Source organism: Pipistrellus kuhlii, unplaced genomic scaffold (genome assembly GCF_014108245.1).
Source record: "Pipistrellus kuhlii isolate mPipKuh1 unplaced genomic scaffold, mPipKuh1.p scaffold_m20_p_20, whole genome shotgun sequence".
In the NCBI taxonomy this organism is placed as follows: Eukaryota; Metazoa; Chordata; class Mammalia; order Chiroptera; family Vespertilionidae; genus Pipistrellus; species Pipistrellus kuhlii.
In genome coordinates, this window is record NW_023425516.1 from 233,016 (window position 1) to 260,406 (window position 27,391).

The 27,391-nt window shown below is 56.3% G+C and overlaps 2 protein-coding genes across 4 annotated transcripts; one reads left to right on the forward strand and one right to left on the reverse strand.

The window, feature by feature from the left end:
- The first annotated feature begins 183 nt into the window (after window positions 1–183).
- Window positions 184–9,330, forward strand: CUNH12orf43 (chromosome unknown C12orf43 homolog). Of its 3 annotated transcripts, none has more exons than XM_036448761.2 (6): window positions 188–372; window positions 2,721–2,763; window positions 2,939–3,037; window positions 6,674–6,747; window positions 7,511–7,604; window positions 8,062–9,330. In XM_036448761.2, the coding sequence occupies exons 1-6, from the start codon at window positions 228–230 to the stop codon at window positions 8,411–8,413; spliced, it is 807 nt and encodes a 268-aa protein (XP_036304654.1). In that variant the 5' UTR covers window positions 188–227; the 3' UTR covers window positions 8,414–9,330. The 3 variants fall into 3 exon arrangements, with proteins under 3 accessions (XP_045441326.1, XP_036304654.1, XP_036304655.1); XM_036448762.2 differs by having other exon boundaries at window positions 8,065–9,330; XM_045585370.1 differs by lacking the exon at window positions 2,939–3,037 and having other exon boundaries at window positions 184–372.
- On the reverse strand, window positions 9,295–27,228 carry HNF1A (HNF1 homeobox A). Its single transcript, XM_036448754.2, has 10 exons — window positions 26,656–27,228; window positions 19,836–20,035; window positions 17,797–17,983; window positions 17,161–17,402; window positions 13,690–13,841; window positions 13,386–13,587; window positions 12,628–12,819; window positions 11,309–11,424; window positions 11,082–11,226; window positions 9,295–10,622 (listed from the first exon to the last, which is right to left on the reverse strand). The coding sequence occupies exons 1-10, from the start codon at window positions 26,973–26,975 to the stop codon at window positions 10,495–10,497; spliced, it is 1,884 nt and encodes a 627-aa protein (XP_036304647.1). The 5' UTR covers window positions 26,976–27,228; the 3' UTR covers window positions 9,295–10,494.
- Between the last annotated feature and the right edge of the window lie 163 nt (window positions 27,229–27,391).

Consider the following 27,391-nt stretch of genomic DNA (forward strand, 5'->3'; position numbering starts at 1 on the left):
TTTTTTTAAAATCAATAAAATATATTTTTTTAAAATGGAGCAGTTGATTTCTTTGGCACTTCTAAACTCTTATTTTTGGGAACTCCCACAAGAAATCAATGGCCATCAGCGGCCTGCGAGTGAGAACTACAATCCCCACAATGCTCTGCACTTCTCCGCGCTCACGTGGGGTCGTGGAGAGGTAACCCTATTGGAGGCGCTCCCACAACCCTTTGCGGTGGTTCAAGATGACGGCGCCCAGAGGTTCCACGAGCAACGTGGAGAGCAGCAGCGGCAGCAGTGACGCCGAGGAGCTGGCGCGGTGCCGCGCGGCGGCGGTGCCGGCCTGGGGCCTGGAGCAGCGCCCGGAGGCGCCGGAGAAGCGAAGAGCCGGTAGGGACCGTGTTCGAGCAGCCTGGCCGAGGGGCGGAGGGTCTTCCCCGGGGGCTGAGGGAGGATGGTGAGGGACTCCACTTCTTTCCCGAGAGAGCTCCGGGACCGGAAGCGGGTTGTTTCATTATCCCATTCAGGGAAACGGAGGCACCAGAGTGCCTCTTGGCTCGGCTCCCGTGGGCGTCACACGGGGAGCCCGCCGCCTCGGAAATGACTGCGTCGGCCGCTGATGGATTCTCGCATCCACCCTTCCTCCGCCCGCAGCACCTTCCCACCGGGGCTGCGGGGAGCCGAGTCCAGTGCTAACTCTGACCGGACTCCCTGGCCTCGCGGGAGTAAGTCCAAAACTCATCGTAGCGGTGCCTCATCACAACCCAGAGTACATGGATGTGGAATGGGGAGACATTTCCTCCGTACTCTCATTAACCTCTGAAGTTTAGCATCCCTCCCCATACTCCTTTCCTGTGCGCCACAAGCCACGAGTAGCTTTGACAACACCTGGCACTTTGCCCTGGCAAAAGTCACGGATTTTCTTACCCCATTACAGTCTTTGCAGATAAATGTTGGAAAAAGTAATTTACATTCATTCCAACTTTAAAGTAACAATTTTTTTTAAAATATATTTTATTGAGTTTTTACAGAGAGGAAGAGAGAGGGGTAGAAAGCTAGAAACATCGATGAGAGAGAAATATCAATCAGCTGCCTCCTGCACACCCCACACTGGGGATGTCCCCACAACCAATGCACTTGCCCTTGACTGGAATCGAACCTGGGACCTTTCAGTCCCTAGGCCGATGCGCTGTCCACTGAGCCAAACACGTTTCGGCTACAATAATTTTTAGACCCGAAAGAATCTCTAGCCCAGCTGGTGTGGCTCAGTGGTTGATCTTCCTTTCACCTATGAACCAGGAGGTCACAGTTCTATTCCAGGTCAGGGCACATGGGGGTTTGCAGACTCGATTCCCAGTAGGGGGCATGCTGGAGCAGCCTATCAATGATTCTCAACATTGATGTTTCTATCTCTCCCCTCTCAAATCAGTTTAAAAAATACATATTTTAAAAAGAATCTCTAGATCTTGTTTAATGCATTAAAAAGGAAGCACACATATTAGTATGCCAGGATTGCAGTTTTACTGTTATGATAACTGAATTTCAACATACGTAATTGTGTGTGTGTGTTTTTGTAGTCCTGTTTGTGTATGTGTTTTTAAATATATTTTTATTGATTTCAGAGAGGAGAGAGAGAGAGAGAGAGAACATCAGTGATGAGAGAGAATCATTGATCAGCTGCCTCCTGCACCCCCCTATTGAGAATGTAGCCAGCAACCTGGGCATGTGCCCTTGGCCAGAATTGAATCTGGGACCTTTAGTTTCTAGACCAAGGCTCTATCCACTGAACCAAACCAGCTAGGGCCTGTGTGTGTGTGTGTGTGTGTGTGTGTGTGTGTGTGTGTGTGTTATGTGTTTTGTTTTTTTAATTTAAAACATTATTCTGAGAAGGGATCCAACCTATACAGACTGCCAGAGCAGGCCATGGTAAAGCATGGTTTAAAACCTACTTTTGCCCAGCTGGCATGGCTGTGTTAAGCGTAAACCAGGAGGTCACGGTTCAATTCCCCATTAGGGCACATACCCAGGTTTTGGGCTTTATCCCCAGTGTGAGGTGTACAGGAGGCAGCCAAGTGATTCTCTTTCATCAATGATATTTCTATCTCTCCCTCTCCCTTCCTCTCTGAAATCAATAAAAATATATTTTAAAATAAAATAAAATAAATAAAACCCCTGCTTTTGCCTTAGCTGGTTTGGCTCAGTGGATAGAGGGTCGGCCTGCGGACTGAAGGGTCTTGGGTTCAATTCCGGTCAAGGTCACATGCCTCTGCCTCTACCAATTGATGTGTTCATCTCTGCTTCTCCCCCTCCTTCCATTCTCTAAAAATCAGTGGAAAAATATCCTTGGGTGAGGAGTAAAAATAAAATAAAAATAAAACCTCTGCTTTTGTTTAAAAGGACTTATAAGCCCTTTTGTAATCTATTCCCTGCCAGTTTCTCCTTTCTTGCTGTCCTGCCACACTGCACTTCCCATAGGTAGGCTTCTTAACCGCCTTCCCCTGTTATATTTTCCTTCCCCACACTTATTATTTATTATATATATATAGAGAGAGAAATATCAATACTTGTGGGGTTTTTGTGTCATCTGCCAAGTGGAGATAATGGTGATTCCTGTAATGGGATTGTTGGGAAGAGTCAATGAGTTATAAATGTAAGTCACTTAACATCATGAGTGGCATACAAAGGATATATTACTGTCATTTCCTCTATAAATACCTCAATTTTCATTATTTTCACAGATGCTACAAATAATCAGTTGCCAACTGCCCAGCCGAGCCTCAGGTATTGCGCACTTTGGGTCCAGGTTTATACATTCATTAACAAATATTTCCCCTGCTGTATGTCAGTGCTGGGTTAAGTCAAGGGATAACAGGGTGAACGAGACACATGTAGTCCCTGCCCTCGTAGGGGTAGCTGCTAAGCTGGCAGAAAGTGAGGTTTCATGTGTGTGTTGTAGGCATAAGGTGGATGAGCACGAACAAGATGGCAATGAGCTTCAGACCACCCCCGAATTCCGGGCCTACGTGGCCAAGAAGCTGGGAGACCTGCTGGACAGGTAACCAAAAGCATACCTTCTCTCCCCCCACCCTCAGTCATTGGAACAGTAAGGCTCATATGGGCTGGGAGCTCACCGCGAAAAGCCAACCCCGTGGCAAGCATGTGGCATATGTCACCTCACTGCATTCCAAGCCACCTGGCCACGCAGGTCCTGTCATTCTCTAGATGAGGAGACAGAGGCTCTTTGTGAGAAGCAGCATCTGCTGGTGTCACAGAGAGGAAGGAGCAGATCTGGGACTCAAACCCAGGTGTGTTTGCTTTTTTTTTTTAATAAGTTTTTAAAAAAATATATATTGATTTTTAAGAGAGAAAGGGAGAGAGATAGAGAGTTAGAAATGTCGATGAGAGAGAAACATCGACTAGCTGCCTCTTGCACACCCCCTACGGGGGATGTGCCCACAACCAAGGTACATGCCCTTGACCGGAATTGAACCCGGGACCTTTCAGTCCGCAGACCGACGCTCTACCACTGAGCCAAACCGGCTTCGGCTTAAATAAATTTTTATTGATTCCAGAGAGGAAGGGGTTGGGTTTGGAGGAGAGAGAGAGAGGAAGAGAAAGAAAGAAACAGAAACATCAATAATGAGAATCATTGATTGGCTGCCTCCTTCACACCCCCTACTGGGGATCAAGCCGGTAACCTGGCATGTGCCCTTGACCGGAATTAAACCTGGGACCTTCAGTCCGCAGGCTGACACTCTGTCTACTGAGTCAGACCAGCCAGTGCCAAAGGCCTTGCTCTTAAGCTCTGTGTTGTCCGGCTCCCATGGGATAAGAGGCACCGCAGAAGCAAGAGCCCATTCACAAAAGGGCAAGGGACAGACCATTACTGTGTGGGCCCGCTCTGTATGTCAGGCCCTGTGCCAGGTCTTTCTTATATTTGAGAATATCAGTAAAAGCATAAGCGACCGTTAAGACCAAACGACCAGTCAACCTGTCCTTATGATGCGCACTGACCACCAGGGAGCAGATGATCAACGCAGGAGCTGCCTCCGGTGGTCAGTGCGCTCCCACACCCAACCTCCCACGGCCAGCCAACCTCCTGGGGTCCCTCCCCCTGTCCAGCAGATTCCATCTGGCAGCCAGTAGGCTCCGGCCAGAAACTGGCAAGCCCCGGCAGGCTCGGCCCCAATTAGGCCTGGGCAAGACAGCCCCGTTAGGCTCTGATTGCCAGCCGGGCCTAGGAACCCCACCCGTGCATGAATTTTGTGCACCAGGCCGCCAGTAATTCATAAAGATCTAAGTCAGCATTTCTAAAATAGGCACCAAGGAATACTAGTCCAAAGTGTGACTAGGAAAAAAGGGTCTGACCACAAAGAAAGTGAGCAACCCTGGAGCCTGCACACTCCCTGTGCCCTCGCAGTAAACCCACCCGTGTAACTGCTCACCCAGGAGTTTTCGGCTCATTTGGCTGCATTGCCTTCGTTTCGTGGACGACTGATAATATAACATGGACATGGTCTAGATCCATTCCTGATTGACAGCAGGTTTTGAAAGGGAGGTGAGGATGTTAAGCCAGAGTCTTTCATTTTGAAGTAGGCACCAAAAAGAACAAGTGAGCCCTCTCCAAGTATAAGCCAACTGCTCTTCCGAGACAGAATGTTGGACCACAGCTCAGCAATCTGAACCCCCCTGACACAGGAACTGGAGAAAGTAGGAAACAGGAAGGTCAGCTGGCACTGCAGCCTGTGAGAGCAGTGTGTCTGTGACTGTTTGTCTTCAGGGTGTTCAGGGCCCACCTGGCGCTATGGAAAGCCCCAGGGAAACCCAGCAGGATGCTGGTCAGACCGTGTCAGGATATTCCCCGGGGAGTTTTTGTTTTTCCCGTGTGTGAGATCCAGGTTTCTCGGCCTTGGCCGTATTGACCTTTGGCCTGGTAATTCCTGTTGTGGGACTGTCCTGTGCATTGTAGGGTGGTAACAGCATGCCTGGCCCCACCACTAGGTCCTAGTAGCATTCCCCCAGCAGTTATGACAACCAGAAATGTCTACAGACATTGTCTGATACTCCAAGGGACCAGCATCGAGCCATTTTGTTAAGATACAGGGTCAGTCAGGCATGGGTGGCATCGTCTCCATTTCCTCTTCCCAGCGGAGGTCCTGGGGCTGGGTGTGTGGAAGGCGGTTAGGAGAAAGCACCGCACAGTGCACGGTGACCTCTGCGTTCACCAGGGACCGGCATCCTGGTCTCCCAGCTCTCCCTGCTCTGACTCTGGGAGAGGGCTTATTTTTGTTAGACGGCCTGTGAAACTTACTGCTTATCGTGATGACAGTGATTGTCGTCATTGGTGCCATGCACTGAGCTGCCGCTTGTGGCCAGGCTCTGTGCTAAGGGCTTGATATCCACTATCTCATTTGCTCCCGTGGCAGTCCTATGGGGGCAGGGCGCCCAGTGTACAGATGGGTAACAGGCTTAGAGAGATGAAGTCACTTGCCAAAACGGACACAACTAGTAAGTGACAAAGCCAGGATTCAAAACCCAGGTCTGAAGTCTCAAGAAGGCCAATGGATTCTATCAATGTCCGTTTCTTGGTTGTGATATTGAACTGCAGTTACGCACATGTTACCACAGGGAAAAACTGGGTGAAGAGTACATGGAATCTTGCCCTGGCCAATGTTGGTAAGTGGTTAATGTACCAGACTGAGCACTGAAGGGTCATGGTTTTGATTCCCGGTCAAGTGCACATACCTGGGTTGCAGGTTCTATCCCCAGTCCTGGTCAGGGCTTGTGCAGGAGGCAGCCAATCAATGTGACTCTCTCATTGATGTTTCTCTCCCTCCCTTTCTCTCCCCACCTCCCTGCTTTCCTTCCTTCCTCTCCTCCTTTCTCCTCTTTTCTCCCTCTCCCTTCTACTCTCTCTAAAAATCAATGGAAAAAATATCCTCTGGTGAGGATTAACAAACAAAAATAAATGAAAGGGTATATGGAATCTCTCTGTATTCTTGCTTGTAACTGCTTATCAATTTACAGTTATCTCAAAAAAAGTTTTTAATCAAAATTGAAAAAGACAACAACAAAAAGTAAGTGTTATAGGACTTCTTCACTGCGCTTTGGCTATTTCTGTCTCTCCGGTGTTTATTTTCTCTTATTCCTGTTTGAAATTGTATTTATTTTGTTGTACTATGAATATCTTAAAAATCCTCAGCGTTTTCTGGGATAAAGTGGGGTTTAAACAAAGGAAGCCCTGCGGTTTGAGCTGGCAGGAGCTGCTCAGCAGTTACAGCTGTGGGTGTTAGCATTCTTTTTCTTCTTCTTTTCTTTTTTTACATTTTACTGATGTTTTACAGATAGGAAGGGAGAGAGGGGGATAGAGAGCTAGAAACATCGATGAGAGAGAAACATCGACCAGCTGCCTCCTGCACATCCCCCACTGGGGATGTGCCCGCAACCAATGTACATGCCCTTGACCAGAATCGAACCTGGGACCTTTCAGTCCACAGACCGACGCTCTATCCACTGAGCCAAACCGGTTTCGGCGGTGTTAGCATTCTTCAGGCCAATGTGCCGTCTGCTTTTGCATTTAAGACTGCATGCCCCATCCCCTACACTTAAAAAGAATGGTGTTAATTTTTTGGAAAAGATTTTGTAGGTACTTAAAATTTTATGCTAAATCAAGCATCTCCTCTTTCCTTAGCTCCATTACCATCTCAGAAGCTGTGAAGGAACCAGCAAAGGCTGAGGCACAGAAAGCCACCCCAGAGGATGATGGTGAGTAGTCATCTTCTCTTTCTCTCTCTAAAAGGCTAATGTGCAAAGTGTCCCCTTAGGAGCTGGACTGTGAGACCGGGAGGTCCATTACTCGCTATGACGTGTGCTGACCACCAGGGGGTGGCGTGGAATGAAGGAAGGCCCCACTGGCAGCCAGAAGGCTCTGATCAGCCCTGATTGCCGGCTTGGCCTAAGGACCCTACCCATGCACGAATTTCATGCACCAGGCCTCTAGTCCTGTTAATACCTGCTGTCCTTTGGTAAGCATCTCCTGTGTGTCTGGAGCTAGGAAATAGTGTTGGTGTATTACCTCTGTCATCCGTGCAGCCTGCTGTGAGGCAGGTTGACACCCCCATTACGGGGGACTGTAAGGGAGGCCGAGGCTCTCAGGAATGAAGGCACTCGCCTGAGGTGACCACGTCTGTCTAACCCTGAGCAGAGCTCCCACCACACACTGCACAGCCTCTCCCGTCTGAGCGTGTCTGTTCCGTCAGGCTCATGGCTACTTTGGAAGCTGCCTCAGGCAGGAGGCTCAACTGCTGACTCCCAAAAGCCGCGAGGGCGTGCCGGCCTGCTTGGCACCTCAGTACCCCGTCCCCCGGCTCCAGCGTCGTCAGCATGCCCCTCCGCGCATGTGGCGGCATTTTGTGGTTAGACAGGAGCGCCTCCTGGGCCTTTGCCTCCGGACCAGGCGCTCCTGAGGGCAGAGGCGCCTGGGAGGAGAGGGGCCTGGCAGTGCTGACTCTGCCCCTGTGGGTTTTAGGCTTCCGCCTCTTCTTCACCTCCGTCCCCGAAGGCCCCGAGGGGAAAGCTGCTCCCCGGCCCCGCCGCCGAAAGCGCCTGCCTTCCCGCTCCAGGTGAGGCGCACACCCTCCCCCCAACGCCCCTCGGCTCTGCCCACTTTCCGCGCTGGCCAGTGTCTCAGGAGAGCCGGGCAGGTGGGTGTGGTCCCGGCCCAGAGGAGCCCTGTGAGGCAGCTGGAGAACCGGGGCGCTCCGGGGGAGGGAGGACACTCCGCGGGGCTGGCTCTGGAGGCTGCTGCTCTCTGAGCAGCCCTGTTGTGCCAGACGCTCACTCCTTGGACATCCTAGTGAGGCCTGGGCTCAGCGAAGATCCCGTTTTATAGATGAAGACGTGAGGGTCAGAGAGGTTGCCTGATGAGATCACACAGCTAGGAAGCAGAGAGGCAGGAACCCTGGTCTGCCTCACACCCAGCGCCTGGGCTCTCTCTGCCCCCCACCCCGTGGGCGCTTTCGGGGGCAGCTTTGGGGCCCAGTCCCAACCCCAGCTGACCCAGTCTGCCCTCCCCCGCAGCAGTGAGGACAGTGAGGAGGAGTGGCAGCGGTGCCAGGAGGCAGCTGTGGCCGCCTCTGCCATTCTGCGGGAGTCCGCCATCCATGGTCCTGTCCAGGTGGAGAAAGAAGCGAAGAAGAAGAAAGGGAAGTTGAAAAAGAAAGCCAGGAAGGAGGCCAGCACGGACTTGACCGCCGCCACCATCACCGGCACGGCCACCGCCAGGAAGCAGGAAGAGGAGTCCGCCACGCTCCACGGAGACCTTGTGTCACCTGGGAGCAAAAAGAAGAAACGGAAGAAGAAGGCCAAGAAGGCCACTGAGGCTTCCCCACTCCCGCCATCGAAGAGCGCAGCAGCCGCGCCTGCGCACTGACCAGGTGCCGGCGGGGCCCAACCGGCCCCAGGACGCGGTGCCCCCTGGGACGGGCATTTCCCGGCGCTGCCGCCCTCCACGTCAGGGACTTGGCTGCACGTCCAGACTCTGCCCATGACTGGGTTTGCCCACGAGTCGGGGAAAGCCTTGGTTGTGGAGTGAGAAGCCTGAGTAAGGCCGCCCTCCTGTGCTCCCTGGGCGCCGGGCAGACTGTGGAACCAGGACGTCTGTGGAGCCGTCCAGTCAGTCAAGGCTGACAGCCGAGTGGTGGCGCTCCCATCTCCCCAGGGCTGTCAGGGAGGTGCGTGAGGGGAGACCGCACCCCATCCTCAGCCTGCTGTGGGAGACAGCCTGAAGAAAATGCGGGAAGAGGTCCTTGAGGTGTCAATGCCCAAAGTGCCATGTAGACTGGATAGAACTGTCTGAGAAAGGAGAGATCTCCCTCCTCATTTTCCAGAACTTTCTACATTTGGGAACATAACCACACACGATCATCTCCCAACCAGATTGTGGAAAAGTAAGGGTCAGACCCAGCACGTAACTAAGTGATGGGGTGCTGCCTCCAGCAGTGCTGAATCCTGATGAGACATTTTAAATCGGCACCATAGGAGGGTCCCTGCCCGGCCGCGGCTTATGGGCGTGTCACGGGCCTGGTGGACTGGCTTCGCTGGGCTTCGTGCACGAGGCCTATTCAAGGAGCAGAAGGCCAAGGTGAAGGTAACATTCTGGCATCGTAGATTCAGCAGAGCAAGAACGACAGGTGGCCCCTGAGAGTCTGTGTGTGCTGGACCCCTCTCTCCTCCGGCCCCTGGCCCACCTCCGCCCCTCTGCCTGCCCAACCCCATCTGGGCAATGAAGGACAAGTAAGGAGTTTCCAGTACGTTCCTCGTTTACTTTATTAAAAGTTAAATAATGTACAGGCTCGTCCTTAGCTGGCTGCCAGCTGCAGGGGAGGAGGCTCTTCATGGTCCCAGGATGGAGGTGGTCAAAGCAGCGGTCACCAGCTGGTGGCTCTTGGACCACTAGTGGTCTGTGAGGTCTGAAAGGTTGGTGACCGCTGGTCTACAGGGCTCGGTTCTCACATTAGAGGGGAGGACGCAGGAGCCCCAGTGACGGCACCTTGTTCCTCGGGTGGGACTCGGCTCTTTGGGGCTGCGTCTGCCTGGACCGCCTCGTCTCTCAGGCCACAGGCTCCCAGGCCTCAGTCTTGTCCACACAGGGGACTCCTCTCTGCTGGCTTCGTCTCTCTCCTCTCCCTCTGGGCACCTCTGTTCTGCCAGCTGCTCAGGCCTCTGCCTTCTGAGCTCGGCAGCTTCTCGAACCAGGGAAGGGTCTGCAGGCCCCAGAGGCCCCGGGAGCTGCTGCCCAGGACTTAGCACCAGGCCCAGAGTCGCAGGCTCCCACAGAACAAGGACACTTGCTAGCCTTGAGGGAGGGGGGGCTTTTCAGCAGAGGCAAGACAGCAGGCTGGCACAGAAGGCATGCTGCAAGGGGACAAGTGTCCCAGGAAAGGCGCTCCCAGGGTCCCGGGAGAGGGAAGTGGAGAGCCCTGGTGCCTTCAGTTCGCTTCCTCGAGGGCTTGGGCGCTGAGCTCCAGGCCTGGGCAGATCAGCCCCTGGGAATGCTCTCTGAGGGGGCTGGGCGGGAACGGCGAGCCTTGGGTTAATAGCAGGAAGAGGGCAGGGTGGAGTGGCCTGGACAGGGCCTCGGGACAGGATGGTCTGAGGCCTCTCAGAGCCCAGTGAGGCACAGCTGCACGGCTTTGTCCTGAGCGGGGACTGCAGCTCCTGTGGGAGTGCTGGGCTCTCCAGAGGCCCAGGCTGGCTGTACTGGGGTCCAGAGTCTGTCCCCTTCTTTTCGAAGTGACAAGGTTTACCAGGAGCAGCAGGGACAGGCCCTCCTGTCCTGCCAGGAGCAGGCTCTGCCTCCCAGCTCTCCACAGCGCCCCCTTGTGCACTGAGCAGTCCTCCCTCTGACACTGCAGCTCTGTAGAAGCAGATGTTTGCAGGCTCATGCCCTGGTCACCCCCCAAGTCGCTGTGCAGGCTTCAGGTGCCAGCCCCTGGGAGGTGGTTGCCATGGTTACTGGGAAGAAGAGGCCATCTGCGTGGAGATGAAGGTCTCGATGACGCTGTGGTTGGATGGCAGCAGGTGGCTGTGGCCATTGGTGTTTTCGGAGCTCTGGTACAACACCAGGCTGCTGGAGGACACTGCGGAGGCAAAGGGAGCTGCTGGCTGCCCACCAAGCTGATCCCGCCCCCGCCCACTCCTCCCTGGAGGCACTGGGGTGGAGGAGGTGGGACCTTGTCATTAACGCTCAGGGAGCGGCCTCAGCATTTTAGTGGAAATGTTAGACATGTGAGGTGGTTAATGTTGTGTGTCAGCTTGGCCAGGCTGTAGTGTCCAGTCCCTCCAACATCTGCCCCATTACCCCCAGCTCACAGTTTGCCCTATCGGGGGTGGGGAGCCGTTTTTGTGCTCGGGGTCGTTTGGATATAACACTCGTGGGCCACACACAATTAACAACTTAAAAGCCAGCCTGCTATACTTGGCCAGATGTTTAACTCGCGCCTAGCGCCCTGGCAGGGCCAGCCAAATGGCGTGACGGCCCTATCCAGCTGCAGCCGGTCATTCCCACCCCGTGCACACGCCCGCAGGGAGAGGCTCACCGGGGGGGCTGGCGCTGAGCTGGTGGGAAGGCTGCAGGTGCTGGATGCCGGCGGGGTCCTGGCTGGGGATGTGGATGGCGGAGGCCTGAGACGCCGGCGTGTGGAGCCCAGACTCGCCGGAGGCCTCGGCGTCTGAGATGAAGACCTGGAGGACAGAGCCGCCTTCTGAGCCTCAGGGTGTCCTCTGAGGAGGGGCCCGCGGGGTGCGGGGTAGCCCGGGGCCTTACCTGCTTGGTGGGCGTGAGGCTGGCCAGGGCGCTCAGGTTGGTGGTGTCGGTGATGAGCATGGTCTGCAGGCCGGTGTGGGTGTACTGGGCCACCTCAGGCTTGTGGCTGTAAAGGGCTGCCAGGAGGGAGGAGACAGAGAGGGTTCAGACGTGGCCCCCTCCCAGGAGGGCCTCAGGGCTGGGTGCTCTGGGGAATTGGGGGTGAGGCCTGGGAAATGGCCTGGTGGGGCAGTGGGTGGAGACTCAGGGCTGATTTCCAAAATGGAGCTCCACGTAGAGGGTTTGGATGCCCTCCCCAACTACCGGGCCTGCTCAGCCCCTGAGAGAAGCCGGGAAAGTCCAGGACCCACACCAGCTCCGCCCGTCACCTGAGATGGCAGGTGTGAAAGGGAGCAGGAGGCTAAACAGGCCTCAGAGGGAAAGGCCTCGCCCCTGTGCACGGGCTGCAGGCGGGGGGCAGCCATGTCCGTGCCAGGGTGCCTCTGAGCGTAATCCAGATGTCACCTCATAGCCACCCACAGGCACAGGAGAAAACTCACTCCCCCTTGACAGATAAAACCACAGCACCCACATAACAAACGCATGCACTCAATCATGCACACAGCCCTTTACCCCCAAGTCCTAGTTCGTAAGGTTGGCGCTTTGGTGGCACAATCTGACCTGAGCCTGAAGTGAGGTTATTTAAGTCTATTTTTATTATTACTTTTGAAATGTGTTTTTATTGATTTCAGAGAGGAAGGGAGAGGGGGAGAGAGAGAAACATCAATGATGAGAATAATTGATCTGCTGCCTCCTGCACACCCTTACTGAGGATCAAGCCCACACCCCAGGCATGTGCCCTTGACTGGAATTGAACCTGGACCCTCAGTCCTCAGGCCAACGCTCTATCCACTGAGCCAAACCAGCTAGGGCTTTATTAATCTACTTGGTGAGATTCTACTTTTTTGCTGCAGAAATCGTAGGGCTTGGTGACAGTGTTAACCCCAAATGCTGCTGGGAGAGTTTTGTAACCTATAGTATGGTCCCTATATTAACCTTTGAGAATCTGAAAATAGTTAATTCTGAAAGACGTATGGCCCCAAAGGTTTGGAGAAAGACTGGCCTGTGTACCCACATGTGGGCATACCCCTAAATACTGATGAACACCTAGATGTGTTTCCACTCGCACAGCACACACATGGCCACACGTATTCACATGGAAACACATTCTGGCCCCAGACACTCTCCGGAGCCCCCGCAGAGCCCCCCCCATCACAAACACACTTGTACCAACACACACACAGGCCGCAGTATCTGTGAGTCCCCTCCGCCGTGCTCACCGTGGGGGCTCTGCAGCTGCGCCATGGTGGCCATGAAGGGGTTCTGGGCCATGTGGCTCTGCACAGGAGACACGAGCGGCTGCTGGTAGGAGGGGTGCAGCGGCTGGGAGAACTGCACCGGCTGCAGGGTGGCCAGGCTGCTGCCCATGCTGTTGATGACAGGCACACTCTGTGCCTGTGTGGAGGCCAAGCCTGGAGCGGGAGGGGCAGGAGTCAGCCAGGCCACCACGTCCACTGCCTCCCGGGCCCCTGGGGCACCATCCCCACTGCCTCCCGGGGTGCTGGGGGGTGGGGGGGCGGACAGGAAATCCCTTTGCCCTAGGGCCTGTCACTAACTCATGGCCCTGGCAAGTCACCCCCTCCTCTGAGCCTCTGGCTCATTACATGGGCGGGAGGTGGGTCTAATGGGTTCCCTGGAGCCCTGGGTTCCGTGCAGTCGAGGCCCTGGGCTTAGGTCTGCGTTCCTCTCCCATCAGCTCCCATCTGCCTTTTAATAGTTCCTGTAAGTGAGGTCCTCCGGGCTTTAAAGAAAAGCCTAAAGCCTAGAACACATGGGTCCCCCCCTGCCGCTCCGTCTTCCCCACGGCCTACGTGGCTTAGGCATCGCTTACCGCCTGCCCCCCCACCTGAGCCGCCGAGGCTGGGCCGCCGGTTACGTGTGCATCACGTGCAGCGCAGAGCGGCGCAGAGCAGGCAGTGAGTACGAATGAGAGCCGTGGTCCCCGAGGCCCTTGGGCTGCGCCCCCCCTCCAGCTTACCAATGACCAGGGTGGAGGCGCCGGTGTTGGTGAACGTGGAGCCCAGGGAGGCAGGCTCCCCGGGCCCGATGGTCATGACCCCGGGGAGCGAGGCCATGATGAGGTTCTGGGGCTGCTGGCCGAGGCCTGGGGACGTCTGCTCCAAGCTGTGCAGCGCTGTCAGCGTGCTGACCGGGGGCAGAGGACCCCCGGTTGCTGAGACCTTGGAGGGGAAACCAAGCTAAGTGAGGACTGCTTTTCCCCACCGAGGGAAGATGGGGTTGGGGGTCTCACCCACCTGAGGGTGGGGTAGGGGGACACTCACCAGCTTGGCTTCCGTGCTCAGCAGGCTGTGACTGGGCTCCAGGCCTGTGGGGGACACCTGGTGCAAGGCTGTGGACACTGTCACCAAGGAGCTGCCGCTGCTGGAGGGCACGTCCGCCCCCTCGCTGGTTGTAGGTTGTCCATAGCGCACACCTGGAGGGGAGCAGTGTGCAGCCTCAGCACCCCACTTTCCTGCCCTCCAGGGGCCTCACTGGCTTGCTCAGGCCACTCGCCACATCTTTATGCAGCCTCCTCCCAGGGTCTGTGCTGCCTGCTTCCAACTCCTGAGCACAAGGGCTGCACTGCATCAGCTCCACGGCCCTGCCCAGACTATACTGACATGCAGAAGGTGCTCAACAAAACAACTTCACCAAACTGAACTGCAGCAAATAATTGGAATTAGTTTAATGAAACTGAATCTAGTTGAACCTGAAATACATTGAGCTTGCACTTAATTGAATTGAATCAAATTGATTTGGATTGAATCAAACTGAGCCATACAAACTTAATTTTCCTTGAATTATATTAATTAAACTGAGTTGATTGGCAATTGGATTGGATTAAATGGCACCAAATATACATGAACAAATTGGATTATAATAAACAGATTAGGAGAGAAACCAAGATGGCGGCATAGGTAAATGCCTAACTGCAGCCTCACACAATTAAAAAAAAAAAAAACAACTAAAATACAAAATGGACATTATCCAGAACTACAGGAAAATTGACTGACTGGAAATTCTACAACTAGAAGGAAAGAGAAAAACAGAAGGAAAATCAGAGGAGCTGTAAAAGCCTAAGGTACAGAGACACAGTGTGCGTGTGGGGAGAGGACGGAGTCAGAGAGAAGGGGCGGCTGAGTGCCTGGCTGGCATTCCCTAGCGGGAAGGAGATAAAAGCTCCGGACTGTGTTGAGCCCCAGTTCCAACAGCACTGAACCCCAGTTCTAGGCCAGACCCTGGGGACCCAGGCTCTTACAGAGGGAGTCTGGGCTGTAATGCGGAAACTCAGGTGAGTAGCAAAAGGCAGTCCCGGAGGCGCACACATTACTCACAGAGAATGGAGTGTTGACTGCCGCTGGATTGCCTTAGCGGGAAGGAGACAAAAGCTCCATACTGCTCTGAAGCCCACTTCCAACCGCACTGAACCCGTTCCGGGATGACTGGGGGAGAGCCTAGACTGTTTGGTAGCGGGCAAAACTCGAGGGCACCTTTCTCTCAGAGGTTCTTGCAGTGAGTACCTAAGGACACTGAGGAACACTAAGACTCAAGAACCTCAAAGGGCAGGGCTGACGAGAAGCCAAGGCTGTAGGCTCCACCCTGAAACTCTGCCCCATCCAAGCTGAGCACAGAGGCTTTTTTAATTTTCCAAGTCTAGTCGAATAAGGCTGTCTCCTGGCATAGACAAGCTGATCCTCACAGCCAATTGGCATGGAGGTCAGTTCCTCCCAGTGATACCAACAACAATCAAGACTTAACTACACAGTCCACAAAGGGGTGCTCCAAGGGGTGCACCTCAGGTAACTGGGAGACTGACCCACTGAACCATCTAAGACACCTTAACACACAAAGCCACCCTACAAACTCAGGAAAGCAGCGAAAATGCCGAGACAAGGAAACAGATCACAAACGAAAGAAATGGAGGACAAAAAGCGACCGGATATAGAGTTCAAAACCACGCTTATAAGGTTTTTCAAGAATTTCCTAGAAAAGGCTGATAAAATAAACAAGACCTATGAGGATATGAAAAGGGATCAACTAGAAATAAAGAATACATTGTCTGAAATAAAAAATATTATACAGAGTCCTAAAAAAGGAATGGAAGATCTTAAGAATCAAATCAAAGATTTGGAACTTAAAGAGCCAAAAGACACTCCTCCACAGAAGCAAGAAGACAAGAGAATACAGAAAGTTGAAGATAGTGTAAGAAACCTCTGGGACAACTTCAAGCAAACTATCATCAGAATTATGGGGGTCCCAGTAGAAGAGAGAGAGCAAGATACTGAAAACATATTGGAAGAAATAGTGAAAGAAAACTTCCCTCACCTGGTGAAAGAATTAGACTTACAAGTCCAGGAAGTGCACAGAACCCCAAACAAAAGGAATCCAAAGAGGACCACACCAAGACACATCATAATTAAAATTCCAAGAGCAAAAAAAAAAAATTCCAAGAGCAAAAGACAAAGAGAATATTAAAAGCAGCAAGAGAAAAGCAGGTAGTTACCTATAAAGGAGCGCCCATACGATTGTCAGCTGATTTCTCAACAGAAATCATGCAGGGCAGACGGGAATGGCAAGAAATATTCTAGGTGATGAATAGCAAGAACCTACAGCCAAAAATACTCTTCCCAGAAAAGCGATCACTCAGAATCGAAGGCCAGTTAGAGCTTCACAAATAAAAAAAAGCTAAAGGAGTTCATCACCGCCAAACCAGAATTATATGAATTGCTGAAAGGGGTTCTTTAGGAAGAAGAAGAAAATAAAGATTAAAAATTATGAACAACAAATACGTAACTATCAACAAGTGAATCTAAAAACCAAGGGAATTAAAAAAATCTGATGAACAATATTAACTGTTGAATATAATAGAATCAGAGGTATGGAAGGGGAGTGAACTGACAATTCTCGGGGAAAAGGGGAGTGGGGGGTGTGGGAAGAGACTGAACATAAACTATGCACCTATGGATGAGGAGAGTGGGGGGTGGGGAAAGGCAGAGGGTGGGGTGGGAACCTGGTGGAGGGGAGCAATGGAGGGGGGGAAAATGAGGAACATTTGTAATAATATGAACAATAAAGATTTATTTAATAAAATAAAACTATAATAAACAGAGTAGAATTGACCTGAAATGAATGAGTTGAATTGAACCCAACTCAGAGTGAATGTAGTGGATGGATGACGTGTTGTGGTCAGTGGAGTGGAGAGTAATAGAGTGGATAGAATAGTGTGAATACACTGAGTGGCCAGATTATAATGATCTCTGAACGCATAATTGGCCACTTAGTATATGTATATATATGTCTATATATATGTATGTGTGTGTGTGTGTGTGTGTGTGTGTGTATATATATATATATATACACACACACACACACACATATACATATGTGTATGTGTGTGTGTATGTGTGTATTAGAGGCCCAGTGCATGAATTTGTGCATGGGTGGGGTCCGGCCAGCCTGGCCAGGGGGAGAGGAAATGAGTGTTTGGCCGGCCTGCCCGCTGGTCAAACTCCTGGTAGAGGGGACAATTTGCATATTAGTCTTTTACTATATAGGATAGACACTGAGTGGCCAGATTGTTATGTGTTCAGAGATCATCATCATCTGGCCACTCCGTGCAAAGTGGAGTGGAACCAAACTGACGTGCTGAGAGGTTTGGGTAACTTTTGCCACTGGGGCGGTGCTCCCCAACTCTCCCACCTACCCTCTTTCCCTGCACCCACCGTCCCAACCCCTGTCCGCAGAGCACTCACCGTGGACCTTGCTGGGGGAGAGGGCCGAGGGGGGCAGGCCGGGGGAGCTGTGGGCGGGCAGTGCGGGCCCCGGGCCTGGCCCCTGCGGCGGCCCGCTGTATGTGTCCATGGCCAGCTTGTGCCGAAAGGCTTCTTCCTTGCGCCGATTGGCAAACCAGTTGTAGACACGCACCTCTGTGACAAGGTTGGAGCCCAGCCCCTGTGCCTGTGAGGGCGACACCCCCCTCTGGATGCACTCGGCCCTGCAGAAATAGCCACTGTGAGGCTCCAGGCCAGGCACCAAGGAGCCCTGTCCGGGCCGGGGGTTCTGAGAAGCAGGGCTGTGCCTGAGTGTTTGAGGCTAGCGCCGGGGTGCAGTCCCACATCTGCTCTGAGTGACTTCCCCCTCGGTGTCTCTGATCTTAGAGTGAGCAGAATCACCACCGGCTGGCAGTGAGGATGAATGAGATGCACATCCACTCAAAACTGCTTGGATTGGGGTGTGTGTGTCAGAAATAGAGCTGGGTTTTAGACCCGGAGCCCAAGTTGAGACGGGGGGCCTGGGGGAGGCCCTCCCTCAGGACCCAGAGCCACCCTCCCCTTCCCCAGCCCTGCGCTGCCCAGACCAAACCAGCCCCGCCGCCCGCCGCCTCCTACCTGTTGCACTCCTCCACCAGGGCCTCCCGCTCCTCCTTGCTGGGGTTCTTCTGCCTCTCGTAGGCCTGGAAGAGGATCTGCTGGGACGCTGGGCCCCATTTGAAACGGTTTCTCCGTCCCTTCTTGGTCGGCAGCTCATCTCCCGTGGGCTCCTCCATCAGCCCCCCCTGCCCGGCGTGGGTGAACTCTGCAGACACGGGCAGCTGTGAGCGGAGCACCAGCCCCTCCCGCCTTCCCCGCCTCAGCTGCTGGCCACACTCCTGAAGCTTTCTCATTCCCAGGGGCCCAGTCAGAGCAGCTTACAGCTGGAGCTTGGCAATCCCCTAATCCAGTGAGGACAGACACACAGCACACGCGCCTCCATGTTCCTAACCGTGTCCAAGGCAGGCATCACTAATCAACCCCTGCACACTTTTCTACTGAGCCAAGCTCTGCTCTCACCAGGCAACATCAGCATTTGTCCCCTTTTGACACATATGCCATCCCATTTCACAGGTGAAGGTCAGGGAGCTAAATATTTCTCTAATGTCGCACAGAGTAGAAAATGGAAGCATGTCTCCTTGAGTAGATTCAGATCTATGTTCAACATTCCAGACGGGGATGCATTCTAAAGCCCAAAGTGCATTGTTCGCCAGCAGAGAAAAGACCCAGCAGCGTATCCCTGAGCAGGCCGCCAGGGGCATGGCTCCGACAGCTGCTGGGCATTTTATGAACGGGAGGAAGGGAGGTTCCTGTGGGTATGGCCAGCGTGTGCCTAAAATTACTCCAGAGGGGGTTTGCAAGGCTGCGACTGCTTTAGGTCAAGGGCATCTAACTTTCATTGTAAAGTCTTTCTCACATTTTTTCTTCTTAACTAAGTGTGCATTGTCTTTTATTTTTATTTTTTAAAATCTATTTTATTTTTTACAGAGAGGAAGAGAAAGGGATAGAGAGTTAGAAACATCCATGAAAGAGAAACATCGACCAGCTGCCTCTTGCACACCCCCTACTGGGGATGTGCCCGAACCAAGGTACATGCCCTTGACCGGAATCAAGGGACCTTTCAGTCTACAGGCCGACGCTCTATCCACTGAGCCAAACCAGTTAGGGCTGTGCATTGTCTTTTAAAAAGCTGGATGATTGCCCTAGCTGGTTTGGCTCAGTGGATAGAGCGTTGGCCTGTGGACTGAAGGGTCCCAGGTTTGATTCCGGCCAAGGGCACATGCTGGGTTGCAGGTTTGATTCCCAGTAAGGGGGCGTGCGGGAGAAAGCCATCAATGATTCTCTCTCATCATTGATGTTTCTATCTCCCCCTCTCCCTTCCTCTCTAAAAACTAAAAGATATATATTTTAAAAAGCTGGATAATTAATGAAAAGAAATAGTAGAAATTACTTTACACATAGACAGGCTCAAACGTGTGAACGTGCACTTGGGACCTGGTGGGGGAGGAGGCCTGACTGAGGAGGTCCACCCTCCCTGAATTGGAGTGCGCCCAGGTCTTCCCAGGTTTGCAAGGGAGGATTCCCTGAGCACCTGCCTCGCCTCTGAGCCTTTACTCATGCTGTTCCTTCTGCCCGGAACACCCTTCCCTAATCTCCATGCGTCAAAATTCAACCCGCACGTTAAGACCGAGTCTGAAGGCCACACGGCTGGTGTGAACCCGCCTGTGCCCTGCCCCTCTCCCCTGCCGCCAGCTCCACACGTGGAAATAGACTTTGGCAGCACTGCCCCGGCCAGTGCTATGAGCTTCGGGGGCCATGAGTACAGCTCCGGCTGCTCTCCTGTGCTTCAGAACACGTCTCCCCGTACGTATCACACGGTCTCTCCCTCCCGCCAGCAGCTCCGGAAGGCAGGGCCCCGCTTATCCATCATGGACGCCCAGGACCAGCCCCGCTTCCCTCCCCCACAGTGCCTTGTGCAGAATAAAATAAGCTGGAGGGTCCCGCTGATCCTCCTGAGCTGCGGTCTGAGAAACGGGGTGGGAAGCCGCCCCCTCCCCCCGCCCCCCTCGAGCTGCGGGGAGCCCGCCTGCGGAAGGACGGGCTGCGGTGTTACTTACGCTGGGCCACCTCTCGCTGCTTGCGGACGTACCAGGTGTACAGGGCGGCGCGCTTCTGCGTCTTCATGGGGGTGCCCTTGTTGAGGTGCTGCGACAGGTGCGACTGGTTGAGGCCGGTGGTGTCCACCACCTCGCGCTGCGGGATGTTGTGCTGCTGCAGGTAGGACTTCACCATCTTGGCCACGCGCCACGGGTCCTCCCTGGGCAGGACAAGAGCAGGGCCTGCTCAGTGGGAGTGGGGGACCCTGCAGGCAGGGCTGGGGGCCCGGGTGCGAGGATCCCTGCCCACACTGGGGGTGGGATGTGAATGAAAGCAGCCCCTGACTCAGGTATGATTCACGCCAGGACACAGGGACCTCACACAGATGGGGGAAGGGACATGCAACGCGCAGCCACGGGAGAAACATGTCACAGGCCCAGCCAGCCCCGCAGACACAGAGCAGGTGCCAGTTTAGAAACGGTGACAGACACACGGCCACGGACATGTGGACAGGCTCCCCTGGGCGCCCGGCCTGATGGGGAGGGCCTCACCGGTGAGCCTCCTCTGCAGAGCCCTCTCCCACTGGCACTGCGTTTGTGGCTGTGCCTTGTCCACAGAGACTGTCAGCGCCGTCCGACATTCATTCCCACAGCCTGGCATCCATTCCGCCCTCGGGGAATGCATGAACTCACCACGAATGAGTGGATGGGTGGGTGGGTGGGTGGGTGGGTGGATGGTTGGGTGGGTAGGGGGATGGATCGGTGGATGAGTGAGACCAACTAGGGGGAAAATTAGGTCTGAAAACAAGGAGAGAAATGGGATTCTCTCATTTACGGTCCGGGCCACCAGGCTAAGGGCACTTGTGTCACTTGCATCTCTTTTTAAAAAATATATATTTTTTATTGATTTTCCACAGAGAGGAAGGGAGAGGGATAGAGAGCTAGAAACGTTGATGAGAGAAACATCGATCAGCTGCCTCCTGCATACCCCCCACTGGGGATGTGCCTGCAACCAAGGTACATGCCCTTGACCAGAATCGAACCTGGGACCCTTCAGTCCGCAGGCCGACGCTCTATCCACTGAGCCACACCGGTTTCAGCTCACTTGCATCTCTTGCCCAAGGTCACGGGCAGCCCAGCAGTGAGGCTACCGGAAACATCACAGAGGAATGTGCCTCCTGTAACCTGCACCACCCCAGGCGGGGCGGCGGGGCCCCCACACCCGGGCAGCGCTGGGTCTCCGAGCCTCAGGTGCAGGGGCGGGGCCAGAGGTGGAGGACTTGTCAGGAAAACGTGATGTCTGGGCGCCAGGTCCTCCTCCCGGGGCTGAGATTCTCTCCCGGGAGATGGGACCTGAGGCCCCTGTGGGCCGTGTTCCCGCCCCCTGGTCACTGTGGAACGGACGGGCCAGAGGCCTCACTGTGTTCTCTCCCTGCCCCGCTCCGGCCAGCCGGCCCTCCCTGTCCCAGGCCTCTCTTCCAGATGCGGGTCAGAGGAGGGCAGCCCGACCCCGAGCCCAGACGGACTGGGATTGGAACCCCGGCCGCCGGGGCCCAGAGCCCAGGGCTCACGCCCTCGCTCAGCAGTTTGTTCTAGAACCGGAGGCTGCGGTGTGTGCACATGTGGCAAATGGCCTGTGTAGGAGGCGATTCGGCACCACGTGGCCCAAAGATTGGAACCACCAAAGAGGGCGCTGGTTAACGAAGTGCGGGCCTCCGGGCGGTGCCGCCGCGGAACATTAACCTGGGGAGAGAAATGTCTACACATTTGTGTGTGCAGGGCACGGCGAAGGTCACAGGAACTGGGACCCAGTGCCTCGGGGGACGTGCTGAGGACGGGGAGGGGGCAGTTTCTTTCCTGCTCCACGCTTTTAGAATTATGTAACATGTTATATAACGCCCAGCACATGCATATGTGCTATCTAAAACCGAATTCTAAAAGAGGAAACGCAAACACCCCCTGCTCTGAAGCTCACCACTGCCTGTCCCCAGCCCTTCTCGCCGTCCTCAGAGGCCCAGCCCGCCTGTCCCCGGCAATGCCCTCTGCATGCGGGCACGCAGAGCCTCCATCAGCGCTGGCTCCGGCCCAGCACCCACAGGCGGAGGCCGGAGGGACAGCTGGCCGGGGGCTGGTCGCAGCGTCCGTCTGGGTGAACCGCAGCCGTGAGCCCAGTGCTTCCGAGTCTGTGCTGTGAGCTCGGCCTGGGCGGGCGCCGGCCATCTAAATCTGACAGCTGCCTTAGGGCCGGGGTCGGCAAACTGCGGCTCAAGAGCCACACGCGGCTTTTTGGCCCCTTGAGTGTGGCTCTTCCACAAAATACCACGGCCTGGGCGAGTCTATTTTGAAGAAGTGGTGTTGGAAGAAGTTTAAGTTTAAAAATTCGTCTCTCAAAAGAAATTTCAGTCGCTGTGCTGTTGATATTTGGCTCTGTGGACTGATGGGTTTGCCGACCACTGCCTTAGGAAGTCAGTACTACTCACACGTCCACCTTACGGGTGAGGAAACGAGGCTCAGACAGGTGAGCTCACTGGTCAAAGGGACTGGGGAGTATTTCACTTTGGCCCTAGCTGGTTTGGCTCAATGGACAGAGCATCGGCCTGCAGACTGGGGGGGCGGGGAGGTCCCAGATTCTATCCCGCCCAAGGGCACGTACCCGGGTTGTGAGCTCAATCCCCAGAGGGGGCCATGCAAGAGGCAGCCGATCAATGATTCTCTCTTATCGTTGATGTTTCTATCTCTCTATCCCTCCCCCTTCCTCTCTGAAATCAATAAAGAAATATATATAAAAAAATAAAGAATATTTCACTTCGCCCAGACCCCCCAGGCTCTCCGCCAGCTCCTCCCTCCTGCTCCCGGGCTCCCAGGAGCCTCCCTGTCCCCCTCCCCCCTCCGGTGCCAGGCACACCAGGAGGGCGGAGTGCAAAGTCCAGCCTGTGCTCCACGGCAAACACGCTTATCTGATCCCGGAGCTGGGCTGCTGGTGGCCTCCCGCCTCCCCCACTGCAGCCATCACCCCCCTGAGCAACCCTCCCCCTCCTTCCCTTCCCCCTTCCTCCCTCCCCTCTTCCTGTCTTCTCCAGAATGAGCTTAGTCTTGCTCTCAACAAGGCCTCTCCTGGCTCAACTGAAAGATTAACTGTCACTGCCCTGTGTGTGTGTTATGTCTGTCTATCTGTCTCTCCCTCCCAGTCTCTCTCCCTCTCCTGTCTCCATGTCTCTCTGTTGTTCTGTTTCCTCCCCATCCCCCCCCCCCACCGAACACCCCCCCCACATACACACACACTCCATACACTCAGTCTCCAAGGATGTGACTCTTCAGGACAGTTTCTCTAACTCAGAACTAAGGGGCCAGGCTCCAGGCACCCCACTGCCACCCTCGCAGGCTCCAGCGTTAATCCGGCCCAGGCACCCCACTGCCACCCTCGCAGGCTCCAGCGTTAGGCCGCCCCTCGCCCCTGCGGGTGCACGCCCACGCCGCCAACGCGCAGACCCGCCCGCCTCGGCCCGGGAGAGCGGACCGGTCTCCAGGAGGAGTGGACGCTCCCAGGGCTGGCACGCAGGGAGCGCCCAGTGAGCGGCGGGCATTGTGACGAGCATCGTCCTGCAGCCGGGACCCAGCCCCGGGGTCTCAGGGCGGCCAGCGGAGGCCACCCTGCAGGCCCGGTGTGGAGGGAGCGGAGTCCCCACGCCGGCCTGCGATCTCAGCTGTGCCTGTTCTCCCAGGGCCTGGGGCAGTCGCTTTGTGCTGTCCTGTGCCTCAGTTTCCTCATCTGTGATACGGCGCTCACAGTAAATATCTCGCAGGAGGAGGAGAGGAGTCACACGTCCCTAAGCCCCTCTGTCTCTGAGGAGTGCGTGGAAGTGAGTGATGGTGAAGCTGAACAGCCAGAGGCCTAGGGCGGGTGAGGAGGGAGATAAAACGTATCACGGGAGGGTGCTGTGCAGAGCGTGTGGCTGGGAGGACCTGGGTCCAAGTCCTGGCTGCTTTGCAAGACCTTGGCAAGTCCCTTAGCCTCTCTGCGCCTTCTCTTGCTCACCTGTCAAACGGGACCACTCCCATGGCCACCGTCCGTTACCGTGTATGCGCACCCATGTTATCATGTAAAACGGGTCCATCGCCACGTATGCACACCCATGTTATCATGCCACCTCCACTTGCAGAGGAAACTGGAGCTCGGAAAAGGGAAATGACCTGCCTGCGCTCGAGTTGGGGGGCTGGGATTCGAACCCAGGCAGGCTGGCCTCAGTCAGGGACATCCCCCGTGGCCACTGAACTCCTGGGTCCCAGTGCGTCGGCACTGCCCAGTGGAGAGGATAGTCCTTCCAGGCTGAGGTGTGAGCTGTTCAGGGACAGGAGGACCAGGAGGACACCCAGGCAGGAGCCCCCGGACCAGGCTCCCCCCGCGGCCAGAGCAGCAGGTGCCCCAGGGCCTCAGAATCCTGGCCACTCGTCCATTCGCGCTGCGTGGGCTGGACAGGAAGGGAGAGAGAGCTGAACGAGGCACAGAACCTGCCCTTGAAGAGCTTCTGTTTTCATGGCAGAAGACAGAAAACCAAGGAATGGTAAGGGCCAGGAGAAAGTAAAGGAAGGTGGTTGGAGAGTGACTGGGACAGTCAGGGAGGGCCTCCCTGAGGAGGTGACACTTCAGCAAAAGGCCGGGAAGGAAATGGCCATGGGAAGAGCTGGACAGAGGGTTCCAGGCAGACAGAGCAGCGTGTGCACAGGCCCTGAGGTGGGAGCCAGCAGAGTGAGCGTAACTGGAGGAAGGTGGGTGGGGGGAGGCAGTCCCTCGGAAAGAGGTCAGGAGTCAGGGCCCGGAGTTTGAATTCCAGTCAGTGTCCAGGCAGGGCCAGGAAGAGACTTGCCCAAGGTCACCCAGGGAGCTGAGGGTGGAGATGTGCGGTGGCCTCAAGCACAGGGCACCTGGGAGACCTGGGCCAGGACCCACCTGTCTCTTCCCACCACTGTCTCCCCAGAGAGCGACTTCCACCGGAGTCCTCCACCCAGGCTTCCTCTGGGTCCCCCAGCCCTCTCTGCCCACTGAGACCACAGGCCCCACTCTGTCCCCTAAGGGTGGCTTCAGGCCCTTTGTTACCTGAACAATAAGTAACCCGGTAGTTAGTTATAAACTCCGCAGGAACAAGGAGCTGGTTGATAATTTATAGCAACATCTCAAATTTAAATGGAAAGTAAATAGCATGCTGTTAGCATTAAAGAAAACCCAATCTGGGCGGCAGGGAGCACTCCAGCCTGGGCTCAGCTTGGGGTGCCTCACTCTCCCGGCCCCTTTCCTCCACTCCTCTGCGCAGCTGGCTTCCCCAGGTCTCCCCATCCTCCCTGGGTCCTCTCCCGTCTCCTCTTTCTCAGCGCCCCCTCTGGCCCTCAGCCTCCAGGCCTCGGCTGGTCCCAGGGAGCACTTTGACCCCTGCTCCCCCCTCAAGTGCCGTGGATCAAGCCTCCCCCACCCACCACCCACCAAAGGACTGCTGAGCAAGAGGCCCCGCCCAGCCAGGTAAGAAGGCCCTTGGCACCCCGTCTCCCACTCCTGCCCGAAAGCCCCCATTCCCATGGGGGTCCTGGCAGGTCTGGCCCAGCCCCGGCCCCAGCCCCAGCCCCAGCCCAGCTGCCCTCACCCTGGGCCGGCCCTGCCTGACCCTTTGCCCCTCCCCTGCAGCCCAGCAGGGCCCTTTGCCCTCCACTTCCTGCCAAGTCAGGGGGCTCTGTGCCCCCCTGCCCCCCATCCCGGTCCTCACCCCTGAGGCCTCCCAGGCGGGGCGAGCCCTCCCCCACTCTGAACTGGGATCAGGACCTTGGACAGGAGGGAAATGGCTCCTGGAGAGTGTCTTGCGACTCTTCCCCAGAACCCCTCCTCACCCGGCTGGCCGGCCCCCAGGCTGGGGATTGAGAGGACTTGACAGTGTGAGGTCCCGCTGGGTGGCCTTAATCAAGCTGCTCCCCTTCTCTGGCCTCAGTTTCCTCATCTGAGAAGCAGACTTACCCTTCGCTTCCTCCCAGATTGCATCTCAGCATTAGCCCAGCCTCAGGGTGAGCCCTCAGCGCGCCCAGCTCTTAGGATGGGGGCTGCGGGGCCTTCGGGAAGGGGGCGTCCTCACAGCCCCTGCCCCCCACCACCACCCCCACCCCGCGCTCCCATCCCCCACCCCGCTGGGTGGGAGGTTCATTGGCCCGGGCCTTCCCAGGCCGCCATCCCTACAAGTTAATGATCACAGGCCTTATCAGAGCCTTTCGCCGTTTATAAATTTATAAAACAAAAGAGAAATAATAAAGCCTGTGGGTAATAAGTAACCAAGTTCGCTCTGCTGAGGAGAGGGGAGGCCTCGGCTCAGACCCGCTCGGTGCTCTGGGAGCCGGGGAGCCGGTGGGGGGGCACAGGGCGGGAGGCCCCGGATGGCGCCTGCGGTGAGGCTGGGCCTGAGGCTGAGCTGGAGGACACAGCCCCTGCCTGGAGGCTGCCTCTCCCTCAGGTAAGAGACCGGGCTGACTGCGCCTCCCCAGCGACCAGGCCCCAAAGCCCCGAGCTGCCCTCCCATCGGAGCTGGCCGTCCGAGTGCTGCCCGGAGGTCAGGCCTGGGGCATGGACAGAGCGGGTGGCTGAGTCCCACGGCCCCTCTTCTCGGGCCCAAGAGGCCTGTGACCTGCTCCCCCTGGCTCCCTGGGCCCGGCTTCCCCAGTCCCGGCTGACGGCGGCTCCTGGGGAGGCGGCTCCCGGAGGCCTGAGCTCCGGGCCCCTTCCCCACCCCTGGCTACGGCCTGGGGCCGGGGCCGGGGCCGGGGCCGGGGCCGGGGCCGGGGGAGGTGGTGGAGGGCAGGGGTGTCTTACTGCAGCAGGCTCTCCACCACGGCCTTCTGGTGGGCCGCCTCCTCGGGGCTGAGGCTCTCCAGCTCCTTGAGGATGGGCGGCGTGAAGGCCTCGCCGTCGTCGTCCGTCTCGTCCTCGGAGCCCCGCGCCGCCCCCAGCCCGTTGGGCAGCGCGGCCAGCTCCCCGCGGCCGCCGGCCTCCGCCTTGCCCAGCGCGCCGTCCCCGGCCAGCGGGTAGGGCCCCGGCTCGCCCAGGGCCTGCAGCAGCGCCTGCTTGCTGAGGCCGGACTCCAGCAGGGCGGCCAGCAGCTCGGCCTGCAGCTGGCTCAGCTTGGCCACCATGGCTCCGCCGCCCGGCCACGCGGCCGGCCTCCCGCGCCTGGCCGTCCGCCCGCCCGCCCGTGAGCCGGCGGCGGGGGCACCGCGCTCCTGGCGCCCCGGCCCCGAGCCCACTCCCGAGCCCGCGGTGCCCCCGGCCCCCGGCCCGGCCTGCGCGGTGAAGCAGCCCTGCCCGCTGTTTACATTGGGCCGGGGGAATTCTCCAGGTTCATATTTATCCGAGGCCTCGCGGGGACTGAACTTTGGACTTCACCCTGCAGCGCAGCCCAAGCCGCCCGCCGGGCCCGCCGCGGCCCGAGCGGGCAGAGCGGGTGGGGGAGGCGGCGGCCGGAGCCGGGGGGGGGCAGCCGGGGCCCAGAGGCCGCGCTGAGCGGCATCGCCCCCCCCCCCCCCCCCCAGCCTGCTTGTAGGGGTCAGGC